This window comes from Erythrolamprus reginae, chromosome 4 (genome assembly GCF_031021105.1).
Source record: "Erythrolamprus reginae isolate rEryReg1 chromosome 4, rEryReg1.hap1, whole genome shotgun sequence".
Taxonomy (NCBI): Eukaryota; Metazoa; Chordata; class Lepidosauria; order Squamata; family Dipsadidae; genus Erythrolamprus; species Erythrolamprus reginae.
Genome location: NC_091953.1, coordinates 8,795,110 through 8,820,091, shown reverse-complemented (window position 1 = coordinate 8,820,091; position 24,982 = coordinate 8,795,110). Strand labels below are relative to the sequence as shown.

At 42.6% G+C, this 24,982-nt stretch overlaps 1 protein-coding gene across 1 annotated transcript in view; it reads right to left on the bottom strand.

Moving 5' to 3' along the window:
- TMEM135 (transmembrane protein 135) overlaps nucleotides 1-24,982 on the bottom strand; it is a 203,107-nt gene that overhangs the window by 166,719 nt on the left and 11,406 nt on the right. The window contains exons 2-3 of the mRNA XM_070749598.1: nucleotides 22,555-22,682; nucleotides 21,756-21,848 (exon numbers count right to left, since the gene is read on the bottom strand). Coding sequence (XP_070605699.1) covers nucleotides 21,756-21,848; nucleotides 22,555-22,682 — 221 coding nt within the window. The remainder of the gene's footprint in view (nucleotides 1-21,755; nucleotides 21,849-22,554; nucleotides 22,683-24,982) is intronic.

Genomic DNA, 24,982 nt, shown 5'->3' with positions numbered 1-24,982 from the left:
TAGCACTTTTTAACAGAGTCAGCATATTGCCCCCATAATCCGGGTCCTCATTTTACCCACTTCGGAAAGATGGAAGACTGAGTCAACCTTGAGCCGGTGATGAGATTTGAACCGTTGACCTGCAGATCTAGCAGTCAGCTTTAGTGGCCTGCAATACTGCACTCTACCGACTGCGCCGCCTTGGCTCATGTGCGGCCCTCTCTAAAAACCAGCATGTTGCCCCCAACAATCTGTGTCCCCAATTTACCAACCTCGGAAGGATGGAAGGCCGAATCAACCTTGAGTTGAGTCAGTGAAAATCAAACTGCTGACAATCGGTAGAATTTGCTTGCAATGCTGCATTATATACCTCTGCCAGCACCCAGAGAAAAGAAATGCTCCCTTCGCTCTGGGCAGCAACTGTCCTCCTCCTCTTCTTCCTCCTCTTCCTCCCACCCAAATTCTGAGCTTTTATTTCTTTCCTAATGGGTTTGCACGCATTATTTCCTTTTACATTGATCCCTATGGGAAAAATTGCTTCTACTTACAAACTTTTCCAATTAAGAACCTGGTCACGGAACGAGTTAAGTTCTTAAGTAGAGGTACCAGTGTATTAACAAGGAACAGGAGCTTATCCCATTGTGCGGTGCTTGCGTCTTGAACCCAGGTTGTCGGCTTTCCAGATGACAAGTTCAATGTCTTTAACTGTACCAAGAAGTAAGCACCTACATATCTTCATGGCATCGGACCAGAATATCTCCGGGACCGCCTTCTGCCACACGAATCCCAGCGACGGGTTAGGTTCCACAGAGTTGGCCTTCTCCAGCTCCTGTCAACTAAACAATGTTGTTTGGCGGGACCCAGGAGAAGAGCCTTCTCTGTGGCGGCCCTGACCCTCTGGAACAAGCTCCCCCCAGATATCAGAGTTGCCCCCACCCTCCTTGCCTTTCGCAAGCTCCTTAAAACCCACCTCTGTCGTCAGGCATGGGGGAATTGAAATTTTCCTTTCCCCCTAGGCTTATAGAATTTATACATGGTATGTATGATTGGTTCTTTTAATTGGGGGTTTTTAGATTATTTTTAATATTAGATTTGTTCACATTGTCTTTTTTATTGTTGCTAGCCGCCCCGAGTCTTCGGAGAGAGGCGGCATACAAATCTAATAAATACAAATACAAATTACAAATATCCCATATTACAATTTTGCTCCTTCTGGTTCTGTGAATGCTCATGTTACTTGTGTAGTGTACTTTTGCAGAAATACTGTATTTCTGCTAAAGGAAAAACACCCTTCACAGCATATCTATTACAAGGACAAACCTTTGTATACATTGGCTCCGATAGGAGGCAGCTTATGTGGCTATTTTTTTTTTAGCATGAACTTTAATTGCATAAAACTGTTTGCAACAAGGCTCCTTCAGAAGATAGAATCTAATCTATAAACTCAACCGTTTGAAAAGTTAAACATAGAAGTTAACCTGTGCAAGTAAATCAAACGCAAAATTTAAAAAATCATGGCGACCTCAAAGCCATAATCAAATCAAGAAATGCCAATTTATTCTCTGGACAGCTGCCTAAGTGATTGGCTCACAATTCCATATCTCCAACCATGATGGGGTTGGTGGGAGGGAAGTCTGAAATAACAAAGCGTTACAGTTGATGTTTAGATTATGCTTAATCATTCACACCCAACTATTTCCTTCTTTCAACTGAAGTCTGACAGAGAGACCCCGGTGCAAAGGTTCACATAAAACCAACAAGAACAGTTAAGCTTCAAAAATAAGAGGACTAAAAATGCAGATAGGGATAGGGAAAATTCAATCTGAACAGAACCCTTGTAGTTAAGGCTGTAGTAAAAGAACTTGTAGTGAAAACAAATACCCATCACAAGATACGGTTCACGAATTCCCCATCGGTGACTCCAAGAAACAATTTCAAACAGCTAAAGCTACTTTGCACAACGTTGGCTGTAAGTAGAATACTCCAAAAGACATCATGATCATCATCATTATTGCTATTCGTCTTAGCAGTGCAGCAAAATAAGGACTCCCAGAAATAGTGAAAAGGGTTGTAGAGTTTATCAAATCATGAAGTCAGGACAAAAATGTGCTGAAGTATTACATTTGAAAATGTTAGAAAAACTCACCAATGCTGCATTGTTACACGTAATTACACCTATTTAGAGTCCTATTCGCATTGTACATTGCACATGAATTTTCATTGAAAGATGAACTTGACCCATCTGATAGTGTGGTGATTAAGTACCTCTTAGTGTGCCAATTATTTTGCGCAAAACCAAACTTTGCTGGGGAAAGCCCTTTAAAGAACATTTACAGGATTACCATCTAATTGATAGGTGTGTATCTTATGAATGACATTGCCGTATGAGGGCAAATTATGCATTGGAAAAGATTGTTTGGAGGCGAGGGTTATTGAGTGATTGATTGATCATTGATTGATCATTGATTGATTGATTGTATTTATATGCAGCTCGCTCCGAAACGGACTCTGAGTGATTACATATTTCCGATGTAATCTACTGGATAGCAATAGCATTTAGACTTATATACCGCTTCATGGTGCTTTACAGCCCCCTCTAAGCAGTTTAAGAGAGAAAGCATATCACTCCCAACAATCTGCGTCCTCATTTTACCGACCTTGGAAGGATGGAAGGCTGAGTCAACCTTTGAGCCTACTGAGATTTGATCTGCCAAACTGCTGGCAGCCGGTGATCAGCAGAAGTAGCTGGCGGTACTATTGCACTTTAACCGCTGCACCACCGAGGCTCTTAACAGGCACATAAACAACATTGATATACCATTCAAAAGAGACAATTAAAGGGCTAAGAAGAAAACAAAACATCTCTTGCCCAGCACCCAGGTAAACAGGGATTAATACCAGAATTAATACTGAGATTTAATCTAGCTGGCAGTACTGCATTCTAACCAGTGCATCACTGAGGCTCCCCAGAATGGATTGCCCCTGTAACTTTGTAGGACAAACGGCGACAAAGCTAACCAACATAAGTGAGTTGTCAGACAATGAAATTCAAACTCATTGGTAGCCTCACATTGCAATGAACAAGGACATACATTTAATTTTGCAGCTACTAAGATTGTTGGCTGAGCAGGTACAAAGATAGCCAGGGAAATTATTGAAGCTTGGGAAACGGGGCCCTTGTCAGTCAAATGGAATGATGAATTACTTGTGAGCCGAAGGCTTAGCATCTTAAGGAAATGATAGACAATGACCAGCCATCATCACACCAATCAGCCAATAGGAAAGTAGCACACAAACATGACTCACAGAGCAGCCCAAAGCAGGTATAGTGGTACCTCTACTTACGAACTTAATTTGTTCCATGACCAGGTTCTTAAGTAGAAACGTTTGTAAGAAGAAGCAATTTTTCCCATAGGAATCAATGGAAAAGCAAATAATGTGTGCGATTGGGGAAACCACAGGGAGAATTGAGGCCCTGTTTCCTCCCAGGAGATTCCTAGAGAGGCCCCATGGAGGCTTCTCCCCACCTTTTCCGGCCCTGTTTCCTCCCAGATGATTCCTAGAGAGGCCCCAAGGAGGCTTCTCCCTGCCTTTTCCGGTTAGAGTTTCGGAGGCTCAGGTTTGTAAGTGGAAAATGGTTCTTGAAAAGAGGCAAAAAAAATCTTGAACACCTGGTTCTTATCTACAAAAGTTCGCAACTAGAGGCATTTGTAGGTAGATGTACCACTATATTCTGGTAGAGAGAGGTTCCCTGAAGACAGACTCCAGCATGAGTCCGAAAGCCCAGAAGAATAAATCTCTGGTCCTGATGATCCATCCAATTTCAATCTGCCGCACGAATCCCAGCGACTGATTAGGTCCCACAGAGTGGGCCTTCTCCGGGTCCCGTCAACTAAACAATGTCGTTTGGCAGGACCCAGGGGAAGAGCCTTCTCTGTGGTGGCCCCAGCCCTCTGGAACCAACTCCCCCCAGAGATCAGAATTGCCCCCACCCTCCTCGCCTTTCGTAAGCTCCTTAAAACCCACCTCTGCCATCAGGCATGGGGGAACTGAGATATTCTTTCCCCCTAGGCCTCTACAATTAATGCATGGTATGTCTGTATGTATGTCTGGTTTTATAATAAGGGTTTTTAGTTGTTTTAGTATTGGATTGCCACATGCTGTTTTTTATCACTGTTGTTAGCCGCCCCGAGTCCACGGAGAGGGGCGGCATACAAATCCAATCAATCAATCAATCAATCAATCAATCAATCAATCAATAAATAAATAAATCTCCTATCATTTGTATACCTGTCATTCATGGCTTCCTCTGTTATCCATAATCCATTTGTTAGCTAGCAAGCGTATACCATGGTGCATAGTATTATTTACATTTTATATCCCTAATTGACATCACATAATGAACAATGTAGAAAATTGAGTCTGATTTTTGACCCTTTTTTTCCCCTTTATCCCTTTTCTTTCTGATGTGGCATCACGCTTCCATGCCCTGACGAACTCCACAATAAGCATAATCATGCTGCTATTATCTGTCAAAGTCCTCCTTCTTAATAAACTACAGGTTTGCCTCATTTTAATTATATTTATATTAACTGAATTGGTTATTATGCGACTAACGACTTTTGTCCAAGAATTGGCCATTCTGCAGTGTTCCTCCCCTGCTGCGGTTTTAATTTAGACTGAATTAGTTTTTAGCCTTTAATTAAATGAATTAAATTGGTCTTTATTCCTTTTGTGTTCCTAATGATTCCTGGAGCACAGGATATTTGATTTTATGGTGGGGGAAAGAATTGCTATAATGCAACTAAGATCCTGCAGAATGCAGCTGCAAGAGCAATCATGGGCTTTTCCAAATATGCCCATGTTACACCAACACTCCGCAGTCTGCATTGGTTGCCGATCAGTTTCCGGTCACAATTCAAAGTGTTGGTTATGACCTATAAAGCCCTTCATGGCACCGGACCAGATTATCTCCGGGACCGCCTTCTGCCGCACGAATCCCAGCGACCAGTTAGGTCCCACAGAGTGGGTCTTCTCCGGGTCCCGTCAACCAAACAATGTCGCTTGGCGGGACCCAGAGGAAGAGCCTTCTCTGTGGCGGCCCCGGCCCTCTGGAACCAACTCCCCCCAGAGATTAGAATTCCCCCCACCCTCCTTGCCTTTCGAAAGCTGCTTAAAACCCACCTCTGCTGCCAGGCATAGGGGAACTGAGATACACTTCCCCCTAGGCCTTTACAATTTTATGCATGGTATGTCTGTATGTATGATTAGTTTTTATATAATGGGTTTTTAATTGTTTTTAGTATTGGATTTTGTTATATACTGTTTTATTGCTGTTGTTAGCCGCCCCGAGTCTGAGGAGAGGGGCGGCATACAAATCCGATAGATAGATAGATAGATAGATAGATAGATAGATAGATAGATAGATAGATAGATAGATAGATAGGTAAATAAACCTGTAACACAGGACTAGAAATATGCCCGCGTGTTTCACCTAAATACTGTACACCCCAATAGGTGCATCCATATTTAAGTGACAGTGTACAAAACCGATGAATAGACAAAAGGGTATTTGAGAAAGGCTACAAACCGAAGAGGCAATAATAAAGCCTGATGTGTGAAAAATAGCTGACTTTCTCTCCTTTGGCTCTTTGTAACAACACTGAACAATCCAAATATTTGGAAGATGAGAAAAGAAACTCCTACATTTTGGGGATATGAACAATTATTTGAAAAGTCCCAGGACTTTTATGACAACTGCTTTTGACCATCCTCTACGAAGTGAGTGGGAGCATTTCAAAGAAAAGACAAATTGACTGAAAGCTCCCTGCATGCATTTTTCAGTAACATGCGGGCATTTATCCTTTGTTCTTCTACGCAGATAACACACAAATGGTGATAACTTCAAAAACCTAAAATATAAAAGTGCATTTCATTCAAATGAAATACACACACACATTTATTTATTTATTTATTTATTAATCAGATTTGTATGCCGCCCCCTCCGCAGACTTGGGGCGGCTCACAGCAATAATAATACAATGTAAACAAATCTAATATTTAAGTTAATTTAAAACCCCAATTTAGAAACCAATCATACATACTAACATACCATGCATAAATTTTATAAGCCTAGGGGGAGGGAAAGTCTCAATTCCCCCATGCCTGACAACAGAGGTGGGTTTTAAGGAGCTTACGAAAGGCAAGGAGGGTGGGGGCAACTCTGATATCTGGGGGGAGTTGGTTCCAAAGGGTCGGGGCCGCCACAGAGAAGGCTCTTCCCCTGGGTCCCGCCAAACAACATTGTTTAGTTGACGGGACCCGGAGAAGGCCAACTCTGTGGGACCTAACTGGTCGCTGGGATTCGTGCGGCAGAAGGCGGTCCCGGAGATATTCTGGTCCAGTGCCATACAGAGAGAGAGAGAGAGAGAGAGAGAGGAAGAGAGATTAACAGAGTTGCAAGGGACCTTGTAGGTCCATGATGGCAAACCTATGGCACGTGTGCCACAGGTGGCATGTGGAGTCATATCGGAAGGCACGGAAGACTTTGCCATGTTTCAGCTCCAGCGCGCCAGCTGATTTTCAGCCTTGATAAAGGCTCTTTCGTCTTCCGAACTGTTGTGGTTTGGCCCAGCCCCTGCCCCAAGGAATGTGCAGGTGGGTGTGGGGGAGACATCCACATGCTGCAGGCCTGTTTTGCTCCCGATGGAATCTGCCGATGAAGCCTCCTCTGACCAAGGCAGCATGAGTGACAGGGAACAGGGGAGTTTGGCAGACAGCCCAGGAGGAGATCAGTCATCTGTATCCTCTTTGGATTCTGAACAAGAATTAATGACACATCCATGCATGCGTATAGTGATGCATAGCAGACAACAACTAAAGGATTATTACAAGAGAAAATGAGGCCACCTGTGGTTGGGTGGGGCTCCAGTAATTAGTGCTACAGATAAAAGTGCAGCCTGGTGTGTTGCAGTTTACCTGATTCATTGTTTCGTCAAGATCGTGGTTTTTGTACTGTTGTGTCGACTCTCTGGACTTTAGAATTGGACTCAATTTCCCAGTTATTTGGTGAGCAATTGGAGTGCATTATACTGTGCCTTGTGTATACCAGAAAATTCCTTTGACATTTAAAAAGGGAGCTGTTTCTGTTTTTCTGTTTATAAAAACTTTTGGGTTTTCCTTTTATCGTGTGGTGTGTGTCTTCCTGGACTAACACGCCGGCAGAACACATACATACATACATACATACATACATACCTATTTATTTATTTATTTATTTATTTATTTATTTATTTATTTATTTATTTGCTTATTTATTTATTTATTTACTTATTTACTTATTTATTTATTTATTAGATTTGTATGCCGCCCCTCTCCACAGACTCGGGGTGGCTCACAACAATAATAAAACAGTATACAATAAACAAATCTAATATTTAAAAAGTATCTAAAAACCAATTAATTTAAAAACCATTCAACGCAAGCATACCATACATAAAACTATATAAGCCTGGGGGAAATGTCTCAATTCCCCCATGCCCGATATACATACATATATCGCGTATGTATGTGTTCTGGCGGGCTCTCTGGTAGACTCCTCCCAAAAATTCGCAGGTACAAATTTCAGACACACACAAGTTTGAAAATTCAAAACAATGTTCTTTATAATGAAAATTCACTTAAACTAAGCCCTCTTTTGGTATAGCAAAGAGCACTCGTCTCCAACCAAGCTAGTAATTTGTACAAGTCCCTTATCAGTTCTGTGATACTTAGCTTGCAGCTATGAGGCAATTCACAGTCCTTCTTCTTTCACAAAGTGAAACACACTTTGCTCTGGTTCAGTTTCAAAGCGGGGGAAAATCAGCACACAAAAAGTCAAACACAACGATCAGATAATCCTCCACAATGGCCAAAACCACAGGCTGCTCTTTATAGCAGCCTCACTAATTACCACAGCCCCACCCAACCACAGGTGGCCTCATTTTCTTTGATAATAATCTCTCAGTTGTTGCTGCCTATGCATCGCTCTCCGCAAGCGTGGCTATATCATTAACTCTTGTTCTGAATCCAAGGAGGAGCTAGATAATTGATCTCCTTCTGAGCTGTCTGCCACACTCTCCTCCTCCCTGTCACTCATGTCTTCTTGGTCAGAGGAGCCTTCAGATTCCACCGGGGGCAAAACAGGCCTGCAGCATGTGGATGTCTCCCCCACATCCATAGTCCTTGGGGCAGGAGCTGGGCCAGAGCTAACCACAACAGTATGTATGTGTGTGTGTATTTCCAGTCTGATGTTTGCTTTTTTTTGCCAAGCTCACGATATCGTATGGTCACTTTCCAAGTCATTCCACTCTATCATAGCTTTAATGGTAGCTATAATCCCCAAGTCACCAAATATCTTTAGCTATTACAAAAGCCGAGAACTTTGTACCATTTTATTCATTGTGAGAAACACCGTGCTTAACTGCCTCAATAAATTACGAAAATGTGCTTGTGTTTTGGAACATTTGCTCTCCTTCCTGAGGAAAGATAAGAAACAAAAACAAAACTTTAATTTCCTGGTCATCAAGAGGTCATCGGGCACTAATTAAAAATAATATTTTTATTTAAAGTAAAACCGAGATTCCCCCTGTGGGAATATTGATGTCTGATATATTATCTTAGAGAGAGAGAGAGAGAGAGATCTTCCTTTACCACCAAGTATGTTTATATCAATAGCATCTATTAATTTTGTTATTTAGTATAGCATGTTCAACAATAGCTCACCAGACAGACAAGTTACCCAAAAGAAGGAAAAGCCTGTTCCTGGCTTAAAAAAAGGTTTCTAAAAAAAGATTATTATTATTATTATTATTATTATTATTATTATTATTATTATTATTATTATTATTATTTAGATTTGTATGCCGCCCCTCTCCGAGGACTCAGAGCAGCTCACAACAAGCAATACATCATATACAAATCCAATATCAAAACAGTTTTAAAAACCCTTATTAAAAAACAATCATACAACCCAAACAAACCATACATAAACCGAGACAGCTAAGCGGTACAGTACTCCCTCACCTATCGCTGGTGTTACGTTCCAGACCCAGCCGCGATAGGTGAAATCCGCGATGGGGAATTTATCGACTGATAGTACTTATTTAAGTATTTATATTGTCATTGTTTGGTAAGTTTTCATTGTTTTAAGTGTTTATAAACCCTTCCCACACAGTATTTATTTTAGATACAGTATTTAAATACAGTATTTACAATTTTAGATATTTTTTTTTTAAAAAAAACCTGCCGATTGAGTTCGGCGGGCTGTTTAAATCTGCCGATCGACTTCCTCAGAAACCAGCGAACCAGCAAAGATCCGCAAATGATTTTTCTCATTAATATTTCTTGAAAACCCGCGATGAAGTGAAGCCGCAGTAGGTGAAGCGCGGTATAGCGAGGGACTACTGTACTGTATATCAATTTCCCCATGCGACATAGGTGGGTTTTCAACAGTTTACGAAAGGCAAGGAGTAGCAATAGCAGGTATGTGGGTTTTGATTGCATTTCCAACATTTGGCACGCAGATTCCTGAACATTTTTGCCACTCTTGCCAATGAAAATGCCACCTGTAAAACATTTTGTAGAGGTTTTCTTTGTATGCCAAAGCTATGGTCAATTGATAGTTCCTGACCCAAAGTTTTTGCCATTTGTCCAATTCTATATTATAACCAAATAATGAACAATAATGAACTTCAGAACAGAGTGATGGGGATTTGGGCTGATGGGATTCTGAGATCAAAACAGCTGGCGGTATGCTGCAAAGGCTGTCCTTAGTTAATAAATTACAATCACAGTAACAAAATCAGGAATGTGCCTGGACAGTGTTCCTATTAGACAAACAGACTCCTGCTCAAGAGTGGAGAAGATAAGAGCTTTTATTAAGCAAGAGTGCAAACTTCCATATTGAAAGGACAGAGGGATGGGATATTTACAGAGCCTTACCAAAACACCCTCCTTTGGCAGTGCAGTCATTGATAGCCCGTGGGAGAAAGTTGAAACTTATATATCAGCAGCAGGACTCTTTAAAATCCAGGGCCAAAATCCCAGGAACTTTCCACTGATTGAAATGTGCTCACGATGTAGATGCACGAGGCTGCTACTCTGGATTCCCTCAGTAATATCTCTTATGTCTAGTAATAACTCTTATTTTCCTACAAATAACTCCAAAACGGGGGAGGAGGGATATTATTATTATTATTTATTAATTGGATTTGTATGCCGCCCCTCTCCGCAGACTCAGGGCGGCTAACAACAATGATAAAAAACAACGTGTAACAATCCAATTTAATAAAACAACTAAAAACCCTTATTATAAAAACCAAACATACACACAAACATACCATACATAACTTGCAATGGCCTAGGGGAAGGAATATCCTAACTCCCCCATGCCTGGCGACAAAGGTGAGTCTTGAGTAATTTGCGAAAGACAAGGAGGGTGGGGGCTGTTCTAATCTCTGGGGGGAGTTGATTCCAGAGGGCCAGGGCCGCCACAGAGAAGGCTCTTCCCCTGGGACCCGTCAAACGACATTGTTTGGTCGACGGGACCCGGAGAAGGCCAACTCTGTGGGACCTTATCAGCCGCTGGGATTCGTGCGGTAGAAGGCGGTTTCGGATGTATTCTGGCCCAATGACGTGTAGGGCTTTAAAGGTCATTACCAACAATTCAAAAATGACTTGTCTAATTTAGGCTATTGCCCTGGAGGAAATATATTTCTACTATGGGGGAAAAATCAAAAGCAATATGAGAAAATATTATTTTACTGAAAGAGTAGTAGATCCTTGGAACAAACTTCCAGCAGACGTGGTAGATAAATCCACAGTACAGTGATCCCTCGATTTTCGCGGGGGTTACGTTCCAAGACCTCCCGCGAAAATCGATTATCCGCGATATAGTGGTGCGGAAGTAAAAACACCATCTGCGCATGCGCACCCTTTTTTTCCATGGCCGCGCATGCGCAGATGGTGGAGGCAGGGAGCGACGAAAGTGCGGAAGCCGACAAAGATTGCTTTGAATGTCGGCTGCCCCCGCCCCCCCCCAGCACCCGCTCGCCCGCCGTTCGCCCGGCTGCTCTCTCTCTCTCGCCGCTCGCCCGTTCGCTCGCCCGGCCGCTTGCTCGCTGCTCGCCCGGCCACCCGCCGCTCCCTCGCTGCTCGCCCGGCCACCCGCCGCTCCCTCGCTGCTCGCCCGGCCACCCGCCGCTCCCTCGCTGCTCGCCCGGCCACCCGCCGCTCCCTCGCTGCTCGCCCGGCCACCCGCCGCTCCCTCGCTGCTCGCCCGGCCACCCGCCGCTCGCCCGCCCTTCGCCCGCCCTTCGCCCGGCCACCCGCCGTTCGCCCGGCCGCTCGAGAGCAAGAGGGGGAGAGATAGAGAAAGAGAGAGAAGGAAAGAAAGAGATGAGAGAGGGAGGAAGAGAGTGTGAGAGAGGAAGAAGCAAGAGAGAGAGAAAGAAAGATGAGAAAGGAAGGAAGAGAGTGAGAGAGAGGAAGAAAGAGAGAGAGAGAAGAGTGGAAGGAAGAGAGAGAGAAATGATAGAAAAAAGGGGAGAAAAAAGAGAAATGAGAAAATGATTGAAGCAGAGAATGACAGGAAAGAAAGAGACGTCATCGGGTTGGAAAAACCGTGGTATAGCAAAAAAACGTGGTGTATTTTTTAATTAATATTTTTTGAAAAATCGTGGTATAGCGTTTCGCGAAAATCGAGACCGCGAAAATCGAGGGATCATTGTAAGTGAATTGAAACATGCCTGGGATAAACATATATCCATCCTAAAATAAAATACAGAAAATAGTATAAGGGCAGACTAGAGGGACCATGAGGTCTTTTTCTGCCGTCAGACTTCTATGTTTCTATGAGCCAAAGTGGCGCAGTGGTTAGAGTGCAGTACTGCAGGCTACTTCTGCTGACTGCCGGCTGCCTGCAATTTGGCAGTTCAAATCTCACCAGGTTCATGGTTGATTCCATCCTTCCAAGGTGGGTAAAATGAGGACCCAAATTGTTGGGGACAATATGCTGACTCCGTAAACCGCCGAGAGAAGGCTATAAAGCACTCTAAAGCAGTATGTAAGTCTGATGGCAGAGGTGAGTTTTAAGGAGTTTACGAAAGGCAAGGAGGGTGGGGGCAATCCTAATCTCTAGGGGGAGCTGGTTCCAGAGGTTGGGCCGCCACAGAGAAGGCTCTTCCCCTGGGTCCCGCTAGCCAACATTGTTTAGTCCAGTGTTTTTCAACCAGTGTGCCGTGGCACACTAGTGTGCCGTGAGACATGGTCAGGTGTGCCGCGAAGCTCAGCAAGAGAGAGAAAGAGAGAGAAAGAAAGCAAGAGAGAGAGAGAAAGAAAGCAAGAGAGAAAGAGAAAGAAAGCGAGAGAGAGAGAGAAAGAAAGCAAGAGAGAGAGAGAAAGAAAGCAAGAGAGAAAGAGAAAGAAAGCGAGAGAGAGAAAGAAAGCGAGAGAGAGAGAAAGAAAGCAAGAGAGAGAGAGAAAGAAAGCAAGAGAGAAAGAGAAAGAAAGCGAGAGAGAGAGAGAAAGAAAGCAAGAGAGAAAGAGAAAGAAAGCAAGAGAGAGAGAGAAAGAAAGAGAGAAAGAGAGAAAGAAAGAGAGAAAGAGAGAAAGAAAGCAAGAGAGAAAGAGAGAGAAAGCAAGCAAGAGAGAGATAGAAAGAGAACAAGAGGCAGGGAAGGAGGGAGAGATAGAGAGCAAAAAAGAGAGGAAGGAAGGAAGAAAGAAAGAGGGATGGACAGAGAGGGGGAGGAAGGAAGAGAGAGAAAGAGGGAGAGAAATAGAGCGAAAGGGAGGAAGAGAGAGAAATAATTTTTTTGTCCAAACTTTTTTTAGCCCCCCCACTTCCCTCCCCCCCCGCTCAATGTGCGCCATGATTTTGTATATGTAAAAAATGTGCCGCAGCTCAAAAAAGGTTGAAAACCACTGGTTTAGTCGATGGGACCCGGAGAAGGCCAAATCTGTGGGACCTAACCGGCCACTGGGATTCGTGCGGCAGAATGCGGTCTTGCAGATATTCTGGTCCGATGCCATGAAGGGCTTTATAGGTCATAATCAACACTTTGAATTGTGACCGGAAACTGATCGGCAACCAATGCAGACTGTGGAGTGTTGGTGTAACATGGGCATATTTAGGAAAGCCCATGATTGCTCTCGCAGCTGCATTCTGCACAATCTGAAGTTTCCGAACACTCTTCAAAGGTAGCCCCATGTAGAGAGCGTTACAGTAGTCGAACCTCGAGGTGATGAGGGCATGAGTGACTGTGATCAGTCAGTCCTGGTCCAAGTACGGCCGTGTGATGTCATTTAGATCCGTGCTGTGTCCTAAACTAGAATCCAACCTGGAATAAATTCACCTACAAATCAACCTGTGAGCTCCTGATAACAGAGAAAAAGTGCAAGGCAACTTCAAATATAAACTGTGCAAATCCAAGTTCTGTTCGCTGCATTAAGCTTGCGCTTGAAGCTTGCACACTTGGAATGTGGAGTATCCCTTTGGAGAGAGAGTCACCATTCAGCTGCTCATGCCAAAGAGAGAAAGGGGATAATTAAACTTGGAGTTTTAATATTTCTGATGTGAGTGGATGCAAGAAGTCTTACACTTAGGTAAGAAAAACCAAAAGTATAAATATAAACTGGGTGAAACCAGACTTAATAGCAGTGACTTGAGAGGGATCATAGAGTCTTAGTGGACAACCAGTTAAATACAGTGGTACCTTTACTTACGAACTTAATTCGTTCCATGACTAGGTTCTTAAGTAGAAAAGTTTGCAAGAAGAAGCAATTTTTCCCATAGGTATCAATATAAAAACAAATAATGTGTGTGATTGGGAAAACCACAGGGAGGGTGGAGGCCCTGTTTCCTCCCAGGAGATTCCTAGAGCGGCCCCATGGAGGCTTCTCCCCGCCTTTTCCGGCCCTGCTTCCTCCCAGGAGATTCCTAGAGAGGCCCCACAGAGCCTTCTCCCTGCCTTTTCCGGCCCTGTTTCCTCCCAGGAGATTCCTAGAGAGGCCCCACAGAGGTTTCTCCCCGCCTTTTCCAGCACTGTTTCCTCCCAGGAGATTCCTAGAGAGGCCCAAGGAGGCTTCTCCCTGACTTTTCTGGTTACAGTTTCAGAGGCGCGGGTTTGAAAGTGAAAAATGGTTCTTGAGAAGAGGCAAGCATGTGATCATGAGCCACAGTGCCACAGTGGTTAGAGTGCGGTACTGCAGGCTACTTCTGCTGACTGCCAGCTGCCTGCAACTTGGAAGTTCAAATCTCACAGGCTCATGGTGGACTCTGTCTCCCACCCTTCCGAGTTTGGTAAAGCAAGGACCCAGACTGTTGAAGGCAATAGGCTGACTCCGTAAACCTCTTAAAGAGGGCCGCAAAGCATTGTGAAGCGGTATATAAGTCTAAGTGCAATGCAGCTGCGAGAGCAATCATGGGCTTCTCTAAATATGCCCATGTTACTCCAACACTCCGCAGTCTGCATTGGTTGCCAATCAGTTTCCGGTCACAATTTAAAGTGTTGGTTATGACATATAAAGCCCTTCATGGCACCGGGCCAGAATATCTCAGGGACCGCCTTCTGCGACACGAATCCCAGCGACCAGTTAGGTCCCACAGAGTTGGCCTTCTCCGGGTCCCGTTGACTAAACAATGTCGTCTGGCGGTACCCAGGGAAAGAGCCTTCTCTGTGGTGGCTCCGACCCTCTGGAACCGGCTCCCCCCAGAGATTAGGATTGCCCCCACCCTCCTTGCCTTTCAGAAACTCCTTAAAACCCACCTCTGCCGTCAGGCATGGGGGAACTGAAACATCTCCCCCTTGCCCATGTAGTTTTTGTGTATGATTCGATTGTGTTACTGTTTTTTATATATTGGGGTTCTTTTGGATTTTTTAACTTAAAACTGTAATTTAGATTGCGAAATATTAGATTTGTTACTAAGTTTTGTTTACCATTGTTGTGAGCCGCCCCGAGTTTACAGAGAGGGGCGACATATAAATCCAATAAATCTAATCTAATCTAATCTAATCTATTCCTATTCCTATCCCACTGATTCTGTGACCAGTGTAATTGCAAGCGCCTGAGTTGCAACCACGTGATTGCAGGGGTGTTACTACAACAGCAACTACGGGGTTAAGACCATACGTCTTGAATGTTTGCGGAACAAGTGGTCCCTGAGGAAGGACTCTCTGTATGTAGTCAGTAGCAGAGAACAAATGATTTAAATACTTTGCTCTGTTCTCTAACAATACAAGCACTAATGGTGCTTTCTTATCTACCTTGATCTCTTTAAGTATAATGCATTTCCTCTGCGTGATGTTACCCTGTTGGAGCTTTGTGTTGACGTAAGGCAGTGAAGATTGGAACTGGTTGCATTTTCCATCAACTAACTTAGGCAGAACTTTCCTCTGATTGAAGAAGAAACCAATTCAAAATCTTCCCCTCAATGAGATTGCAATTTATACAGTCCTCTGTTTATGACATTTGAACCCAAATTTTACATTGCCAAGCGAAGCAGCAGCACAGTGGTTAAGCAAATGTATTTATTTATTTGTTTGTTTGTTCGATTTTCTGCCGCACGAATCCCAGCGACCGGTTAGGTCCCACAGAGTTGTCCTTCTCCGGGTCCCGTCGACTAAGCAATGTCGTTTGGCGGGACCCAGGAGAAGAGCCTTCTCTGTGGCGGCCCCGACCCTCTGGAACAATTCAAAGTGTTGGTTATGACCTATAAAGCCCTTCATGGCATCGGACCCTCTGGAACCAACTCCCCCCAGATATCAGAGTTGCCCCCACCCTCCTTGCCTTTCGCAAGCTCCTTAAAACCCACCTCTGTCATCAGGCATGGGGGAATTTAAATTTCCCTTCCCCCTAGGCTTATAGAATTTATACATGGTATGTTTGTATGTATGAGTGGTTTTTTAAATTGGGGTTGTTTAGATTGTTTTTAATATTAGATTTGTTTACATTGTCTTTTTATATTGTTGTTAGCCGCCCCGAGTCTTCGGAGAGGGGCGGCATACAAATCTAATTAATAATAATAATAATAATAATGCCACCCTACTCCTTAGACTGAGGGCAGCTTACAACATCTTAGCAACAGCACTTTTTGACAGAGCCAGCATATTGCCCCCAACAATCCGGGTCCTCATTTGACCCACCTCGGAAGGATGAAAGGCTGAGTCAACCTTGAGCCGGTGATGAGATTTGAACCGCTGACCTACAGATCTACAGTCAGCTTCAGTGGCTTGCAGTACAGCACTCTACCTGCTGCTCCACCCCGGCTCATTCTGTCTTCCCCATTGTCAGAAGGTCGCAAAAGGGGATCATGTGACCCAGGGATACCGCCACCGTTATAAATATGAGTCAGTTGCCAATTATTTTGATTTAGATCGTGCAGCTGTGGAGCTGCTACAACATTTGTAATTGTGAAAAGTGGTCCTAAGTGCCGTTGTAACGTTGAATGGTCACTAAATGAATGGCTGTAAGTCGAGGGCTACCTGGGCTGCAGTTAAAAAGAAAGGGCATTTCCTACCTGCTAAATCAGAGTGGGCAGCTATGGCAACTTTACATCCTGTGGACTTCAATTCTGTGCTTTGCTAGCAAAGCGATTCTTCCCTCTGCCTGATTTTCTCATTACTTCTCTCTCTGAAGAGAGAGAGAAGGGAAGTGTTTCAGAAATTTTATTTATGATTTGATTTGATTTATTATTTATTAATTAGATTTGTATGCCGCCCCTCTCCGCAGACTCGGGGCGGCTAACAACAATAGTGAAACAACATATAACAAATCTAATATTTAAAATAATTTTAAAAACCCTAATTTAAAAAACCAAACATACACACAAACATACCATGCATAAATTGTGCATAGGGGGAAGGGCATATCTCAGTTCCCCCATGCCTGACGACAGAGGTGGGTTTTAAGGAGCTTGCGAAAGGCAAGGAGGATTTGATTTGATTTGATTTGATTTGATTTGATTTGATCTGATCTGATTTGATTTGTATGCCGCCCATCTCCAAAGACTTGGAGCGGCCCACCACAAAATACAATCTCACAAATCCAATATGTTAAAAAAGCACATAAAAAAACCATTATTAAAACCATACAACTCAGTCATCCCATACACAAATCTACCATAACCTAGGGGTAACTCAGTTACCCCATGCCTGGCGACATAGGTGAGTTTTGAATAGCCTACGAAAGGCAAGGAGGGAGTGGGCGGTTCTAATCTCCGGGAGGACTTGATTCCAGAGGGCCGGGGCCGCCACAGAGAAGGCTCTTCCCCTGGGTCCCGCCAGACGACATTGTTTAGTCGATGGGACCCAGAGAAGGCTGACTCTGTGGGACCTAATCGGTCGCTGGGATTCGTGCGGCAGAAGGCAGTCCCGAAGGTATTCTGGCTCGATGCCATGTAGGGCTTTATAGGTCATTACCAACACTTTGAATTGTGACCGGAAACTGACCGGCAACCAGTGCAGGCCGCGGAGTGTTGCCGAGACATGGGCGAATCTGGAAAGCCCCACGATAGCTCTCGCGGCCGCATTTTGCACAATCTGAAGTTTTCAAAGACTTTCCAAAGGTAGCCCCAACCAGGGCAAAAAAACCAAGCACGCCTGCTTGAAACCAGCAAACTAAGTTCTACAGAGGAATCATTGAGTCTGTCATCTGCACCTCTATAACTGTCTGGTTTGGTGCTGCAACCCAACAGGACCGACACAGACTTCAGAGGAGAATCAGAACTGCAGAAAAAACAATTGCTGCCTTCCATTGAGGACCTGTATACTGCACGAGTCAAAAAGAGGGCGGGGAAAATATTTACTGACCCCTCACATCCTGGACACAAATTGTTTCAACTCCTACCCTCAAAACGTCGCTACAGAGCACTACACACCAAGACAACTAGACACAAGAACAGTTTTTTCCCAAACGCCATCACTCTACTAAACAAATAATTCCCTCAACACTGTCAGACTTTCTACTAAATCTGCACTTCTATTCTACTAGTTTTTCTCATCATTCCTATCACCCATTTCCTCCCATGTTGACTGTATGACTGTAACTTGTTGCTTATATCCAAAGATTTTTATTAATATTGCTTCTTCATTGCTTATTTGACCCCTATGACAATCATTAAGTGTTGTACCACAAGATTCTTGACAAATGAATATTTTCTTTTATGTATGCTGAGAGCATATGCACCAAGACAAATTCCTTGTGTGTCCAATCACACTACGCCAATAAAAATTCTATTCTATTCTAATATGCTGAAGCTGACCAGACTAAAGACTAGCCAGATAAATGTCACTTAGGCAGATTTTTTTCCCCTACTTTCCTCTTCCCATAACTTACATGGTTTGCATCTTATACTCCGAAAAATAGGCTAATTTGTCTTCAGGGGATGATGCAGCTAATTGCCTACAAGTTACAGCTGCAGCAAATGGGGTAAGCTCTCCTCCTGCTCCCGTTTCGAGCGACAGATGATACAAACCCGCAGAGCAAGAACAAACCGCTCCAATAGAGGAAGGGGAGGAGGGCAGGAAGATAGCCCACCCATTTTCCCCTCTTTAATTCCTGGCCATGCCTCAACGCCAAGCTTCTTGCCAGGGCCGTTTCCTTTCAAGGAACCTCACAAGACTTCGCGGATACTGCACCTGTTCCCGACTAATCCCTCTTGCCCTCTCTTGTGACGCCTTCGGTTGTAAAGAGCGGCTAGAGATGAGAACAACATGAGCCCAGCAGGAGGGGCAAAGCGAAAGGGCTTCCTCCCAAAGAATGTCCCCCAGGAGAAGCAGGTGACTGGAGGAGGGTGGGTGGCCGGCCTCGGTTAAGCGGTGAGAACAAATGGAGCAACAGGATACAGAGATGAAGGGTGAGCTCAGTGATTCCTGGACCGGTGAAATGTATAGCCGAGAAAAGCCAATGCATCACATCAAAAAGGCAAGGAGGGATGCTTGTATGGCTTGTTTGAAAGGCCAGGGGTCCTCCAGGAAATTATTTAAACTGGAGAGATAAGAGTCAGGAGGAGTATCTTTTGATCCGTGTATCCCGTGCCACTCTAGGAATGCAACTTATCTTCGCAAACTCGAAACGGAATATCCTACGAAAATAGACTAACAATCCTGGGCCTAGAAAGCCTAGAACTACGGTGCCTAAAACACGATTTAGGTATTGCCCACAAGATCATATGCTGCAACGTCCTACCGGTCAATGACTACTTCAGCTTCAACCGCAACAACACAAGAGCACGCAACAGATTCAAACTTAATACGAACCGCTCCAAACTTGACTGTAAAAAATATGATTTCAACAATCGAGTTATCGAAGCGTGTAACTCGTTACCGGACTCAATTGTGTCAACCCTTAACCCCCAATATTTCTCCCTTAGACTCTCCACGATTGACCTCTCCAGGTTCCTAAGAGGCCAGTAAGGGGCGTACATAAGTGCACTGGTGTGCCTTTCGTCCCCTGTCCAATTGTCTTTCCTTTCTCTCACTTATCATATATATTTTCTTTCTTTCATATATCCTCTACTCCAGTGTTTTTCAACCAGTGTGCCGTGGCACACTAGTGTGCCGCAAAACATGGTCAGGTGTGCCGCGAAGCTCAGAGAGAGAAAGAAAACAAGAGAAAGAAAGAGCAAGAGAGAGAGAAAGAAAACAAGAGAAAGAAAGAGCAAGAGAGAGAGAAAGAAAGCAAGAGAGAGAGAGAAAGAAAGCAAGAGAGAGAGAAAGAACAAGAGAGAAAGAAAGCAAGAGAGAGAAAGAGAGAGAAAGAAAGCAAGAGAGAGAGAGAGAAAGACATAGAGGGAAGTAGGGAGGGAGAGAGAAAGAGCAAAAAAGAGGAAAGAAGGAAGAGAGAAAGAAAGAGGGATGGAGGGAGAGAAAAAAAGAGGGAGAGAAAGAGGAAGAGAGAAATATAGCGAAAGGGAGGAAGAGAGAGAATTTTTTTGTCCAAACTTTTTTTAGCCGCCCCCCCCCCCCTCAATGTGCCCCATGGTTTTGTAAATGTAAAAAATGTGCCGCGGCTCAAAAAAGGTTGAAAATCACTGCTCTACTCTAAGTTCACTTTACCCTTATATATATTACTACATGTCTATTTTTGTTCTTATGTATTTGTGTATTGGACAAATGAATAAATAAATAATAAATAAATAAATAAATAAACTCTCTCCCTCTTCTAACACGTTTAAACATGAACAGACCGGCCCTGTAAATTACAATCTCTTCAATGTTATTTCCCAGCAATACCATCCTGACATATTTATTGCGCTCTGAAAGAATTTGAGAGGTTGTGAAAGAATCATTAAAAATTGTATGAGCAGAAGCGGAGGCTCAAACTGAGCAAAACAAGGCCTTTGTGTGTGAGAGTGAGTGTGTGTGTGGAGAGAGAGGGGGGGGGAGAAGGGGAGGACGGACCCTGAAGCACATTTATCTGGTTCAATATTGTTATTTCCTAGTCATAAACCAAATAAACTTCTGAGACATCCACAAATAGGACATGATGGCAACTGCCTATCGTTAAGTCCTAGCATCTGATATTCATGCAGCCTTTGGTCCTGCAGCAATATCTACTTATTAATTGTGAAACTGATATGAATAAGTTAAAAGAAAAATCGATTGGAATAAGTGCCACCTAGAACAAGAACAGAAGCCAATAATCATCTAAATAAAGTTAGACAATGGATGGGTTTTCAGAATTCTACAATCAGATAAATGTTTGGGATTCCTTGGTGCTCTCTGAACTTGCTTGTTTTCTCGCAGATTTTGTTTGTTTGTTTGTTTGTTTATTCATTCATTCATTCATTCATTCATTCATTCATTCATTCATTCATTTATTTATTTATTTGATTTTTATGCTGCCCTTCTCCTTAGACTCAGGGCGGCTTACAACATGTTAGTAATAGCACTTTTTAACAGAGCCAGCCTATTGCCCCCACAATCTGGGTCCTCATTTTACCCACCTCGGAAGGATGGAAGGCTGAGTCAACCTTGAGCCGGTGATGAGATTTGAACCGCTGACCTACAGATTTACAGTCAGCTTCAGTGGCCTGCAGTACAGCACTCTACCTGCTGCGCCACCCCGGCTCTAAATAAAGATGTTTCATTACCCAAACTAGGTAACATCAACAGGGCTAGTAAGGAGTGCTAGTAAGAACTGGGAGCAAACCCCGCTCCTTACTAACAGTGATGCTGTTACCTAGTTCAGGTTATGAAACATCTGCAAGAAAACAAGCCAGTTCAGAGAGCATTAAGGACCCCTCCTGTCAATCCAGGGCTACAAACAAACATTTTCATGGGAACTACTGTATAGGAATGTTGCAGCATATACTGTGTGTGATGATTCCTAACTATTTTTAAGTTCTGTTTTATATCTGTTCATTGATAACTACGGTTGAATCACACCCGAGTGGAAAATAAATTTCAGAAACATAAAAAGGAATCCAGGCCTGCAAAGAACACGGTGGCTGGACACCCATCAAAACTGATACCAGCCAGAGCATAGAACAACTATGAGAAGCAGGGCAAGATCGGAAGTTTATTTTATTTAATTTTCATTTATTTATTTTGTATAAATATATAATATGGGTACTGATAAGAGGGAATAAATGGACAGGGACAGGTAGGCATGCTGGAGAGATCCCAGCCCACAGAATCGCCAAGAGTCAGACACGTCTGAATGGATAACATCATCGTCCTCATTGTATAAACAAAACAATTCTGTTCATTTGTAAAGGATGTAAAAACACATACCTGCTCTTCCTTTCGATAAGAATGGCTATGTAGGACGCCGGTAGAGCAGCACCAAAACCAGGAGACCAAAAATAGAATTTCCCTAGTATTCGCCTAAAACAATGAAAGGCAAGATTTGTTACATTCAATCTGACAAGGAAAAGGAGATCCTGTTTTCATAGATTAGATTAGATTAGATTAGATTAGATTAGATCATAGATAGATAAATAGACAGACAGACAGACAGACAATTTCATTTATTTTATTTTATTTTATTTGACTTATATGCCACCCTCTCCTACAGGATTCAGGGCAGCTCACAACAATAACACAATATAGTAAGAAGTCAAATTCAACGTTAAAACAGTAAAACCACTTAATATAACCTATTATAAACAATAAAAATCCCCACTAATTAATAATGATAAAACCCCTGATCCAAACAATACAATCATACCATCACACATGTATCATCCAGAGGTACGCTGTTAATTTTCAGTGCCCCAGGTAGGTAGGTAGGTTGGTAGGAAGATAGATACATGATAGATAGATAGATAGATAGATAGATAGATAGATAGATAGATAGATAGATAGATAGATAGATAGATAGATAGATAGATAGATAGTTAGTTAGTTAGTTAGTTAGTTAGTTAGTTAGTTAGTTAGTTAGTTAGTTACTTAGTTACTTAGTTAGTTAGTTAGTTAGTTAGTGCTCAATTGTGGTTGTAAACCAACGACTCCCTGTAGTAAAGGCCTGGGTGCGATGGAAGATGAAACTAGGTTATTTCACCATCCACTGATTCAGTCATAATCAAATCACCTTAAAATGCAGAAAAACAGAATATAAAGACTTCCATTTGCTGTAAGGAAGGATGTTGATTGCAGAATTTCAGGAAGCAGCTTCTTCAAATAATAATCAAATTTTCGTTTCCGGAGAATTGCAGCAATCTGAAAGAGATCGGTACACCAGTTCAAACTTATTTATTTAAATGTTACCTCTTTACCCTTTCAAATCCTATTTACGAACAAGAGAAACCCATGTCAGTAAAACTCTAAATAACACCGAGATAAAACCTGTCCCAGGGTTAATGTTCACCATGTTAACTTACCCCATTAGGGCTCCCATTTCATACCTGAAAGATTCTTCACACACCTTTTTAAAAATACTGTTTCAGCAAGAAAACAAATCCAATCTCCCAACAGCACTAATTGAGTTCAATGGAATCAGAAACATGACTTAGTCAGCTAATACTAGAATTAACATTATGGTTACCCACCTGCCTCCATTTCTGCTATTTGGCGGGCCCCAGGGGAAGAGCCTTCTCTGTGGCGGCCCCGGCCCTCTGGAACCAACTCCCCCCGGAGATTAGAATTGCCCCCACCCTCCCTGTCTTTCGTAAACTATTCAAGACTCATTTATACCGCCAGGCATGGGGGAGTTAAGATATTCCTTCCCCAAGGCCATTACAAGTTATGCATGGTATGTTTGTCTGTATGTTTGGTTTTATAATAAGGGTTTTTAGTTGTTTTATTATTGGATTGTCACATGCTGTTTTTATTATTGTTGTTAGCCGCCCCAAGTCTACGGAGAGGGGCGGCATACAAATCCAATAAATTATTATTAGTTATTATTATTATTATTATTATTATTATTATTATTCCCCTACTCCTTTATACCTTTGCTTAAATTACAAGATTTAAGGGGAAATCAGACTTTAAGAACTTTTCATTTATCCAAACCAAATCAGGGTCTTCAAAAAATACAAATTCAGGGTGCAAAGCATTTCAAATTCTTATGCAAACTGGGGGTTGTACTTGGAACCCAGTTTACATTTAAAATGGGCTGGTTCTGATCATTTTTTAACATATTTCAAGTTCAAAATAGCTTTCTTTAAACCTCACCATTTCCAAAATGCATGGAGCTTCTGCACGCTGAAAGGGGTATTTTGAACATAGAACGACTCAAATTCGAAGCTTTTAGACTGCCCTACTTTGCTCTTTTCATTTTCATACAAAGGAAATTTGTTCCCTACATATTTTAAAACACTGATTGGTCATTTCCCCATCCTTAAATATCCTAACATGTATACTAATTTATTACCTTGGTATCTGTGTAAATAACTTGCCCGTACGGAAATAATGGAGAAAGGGGGCTTCATTTTTCCTAATATTTACACCTCCTCTACTTCCACAGAAGTGTATCTTACTATATTAGCAAGACAAGTATTCTCCAGGCTTGCTTTATAAAATGCATTTTAATTTATTAAATAGATATTCTCCCCGACTTGATTTACAAATTAAAATATTTAAAAAACAAGAAAACAACACAAAACAAAAGCTATTCTACAAAGGATGGTCATATTTGCGTCTGCATTTAGATATTTTTTTACACAGTGTTGGCACCCTTGCTACTAAACTTTCCTATGCTACTTAGAGAGGGCGGTAGTGTAGGAAAGTATGCCATCCCACAGAAGGAGGTAACAGGTTAGGACATATTTGTTGTTGTTGTTGTTATGAAGTTTTTATTCTTTTTTCAACAAACAGAGTTGAAGTCCAGATCTCTTCAAGATGCCAAGGTTGGGAAACACTGGCCTATGGAGATTCTCAGTTATACTGGTCATGGTGGTCCCAAAGGTGCTTTTTCAAGAGGACTTTCTGTTTTTTCTTTGAAGATGTTTCGCTTCTCATCCAAGAAGCTTCTTCAGCTCTTCAGAAGTGAAACATCTTCAAAGAAAAAACTGAAAGTCCTCTTGAAAAAGCACCTTTGGGACAACCTGGGAGACTGCAAGTTCTAGCCCTGCCTTAGCCAAGGAAGTTGGCTGCATGACTTTTGGGCCAGTCACTCTCTCGCAGGATTGCTGTTTTGGGGGAAAATAGGAAAACGAAGGAGTATCACCATATTTTTCAGAGTATAAGACCAATCTTTCCCCCCCTTAAAATAGTGTGAAAATATAGGTGCGCCTTATACATCAAATACAGCAATTTTTGGCCTCACGAAGCCCCACACCTGAGTGAGGGTGATTTGATCACTTTTCTTGGGATCACTTTGAAAACATTTTAATTAATTAATTTAATTAATAAGGAGGCCCATGCAAAAACAAATATCCTCAAATAAATAAATGAACAGCCCCATCCCAAATTGAGAATATCTCATTTTTAATATAATAACACAGAATCTTAGCCAATAATTCAGTGTGATTGTAGAGAGCATTTTTTTATTCAGGAATAAAACTGGAGTTCATAGCATA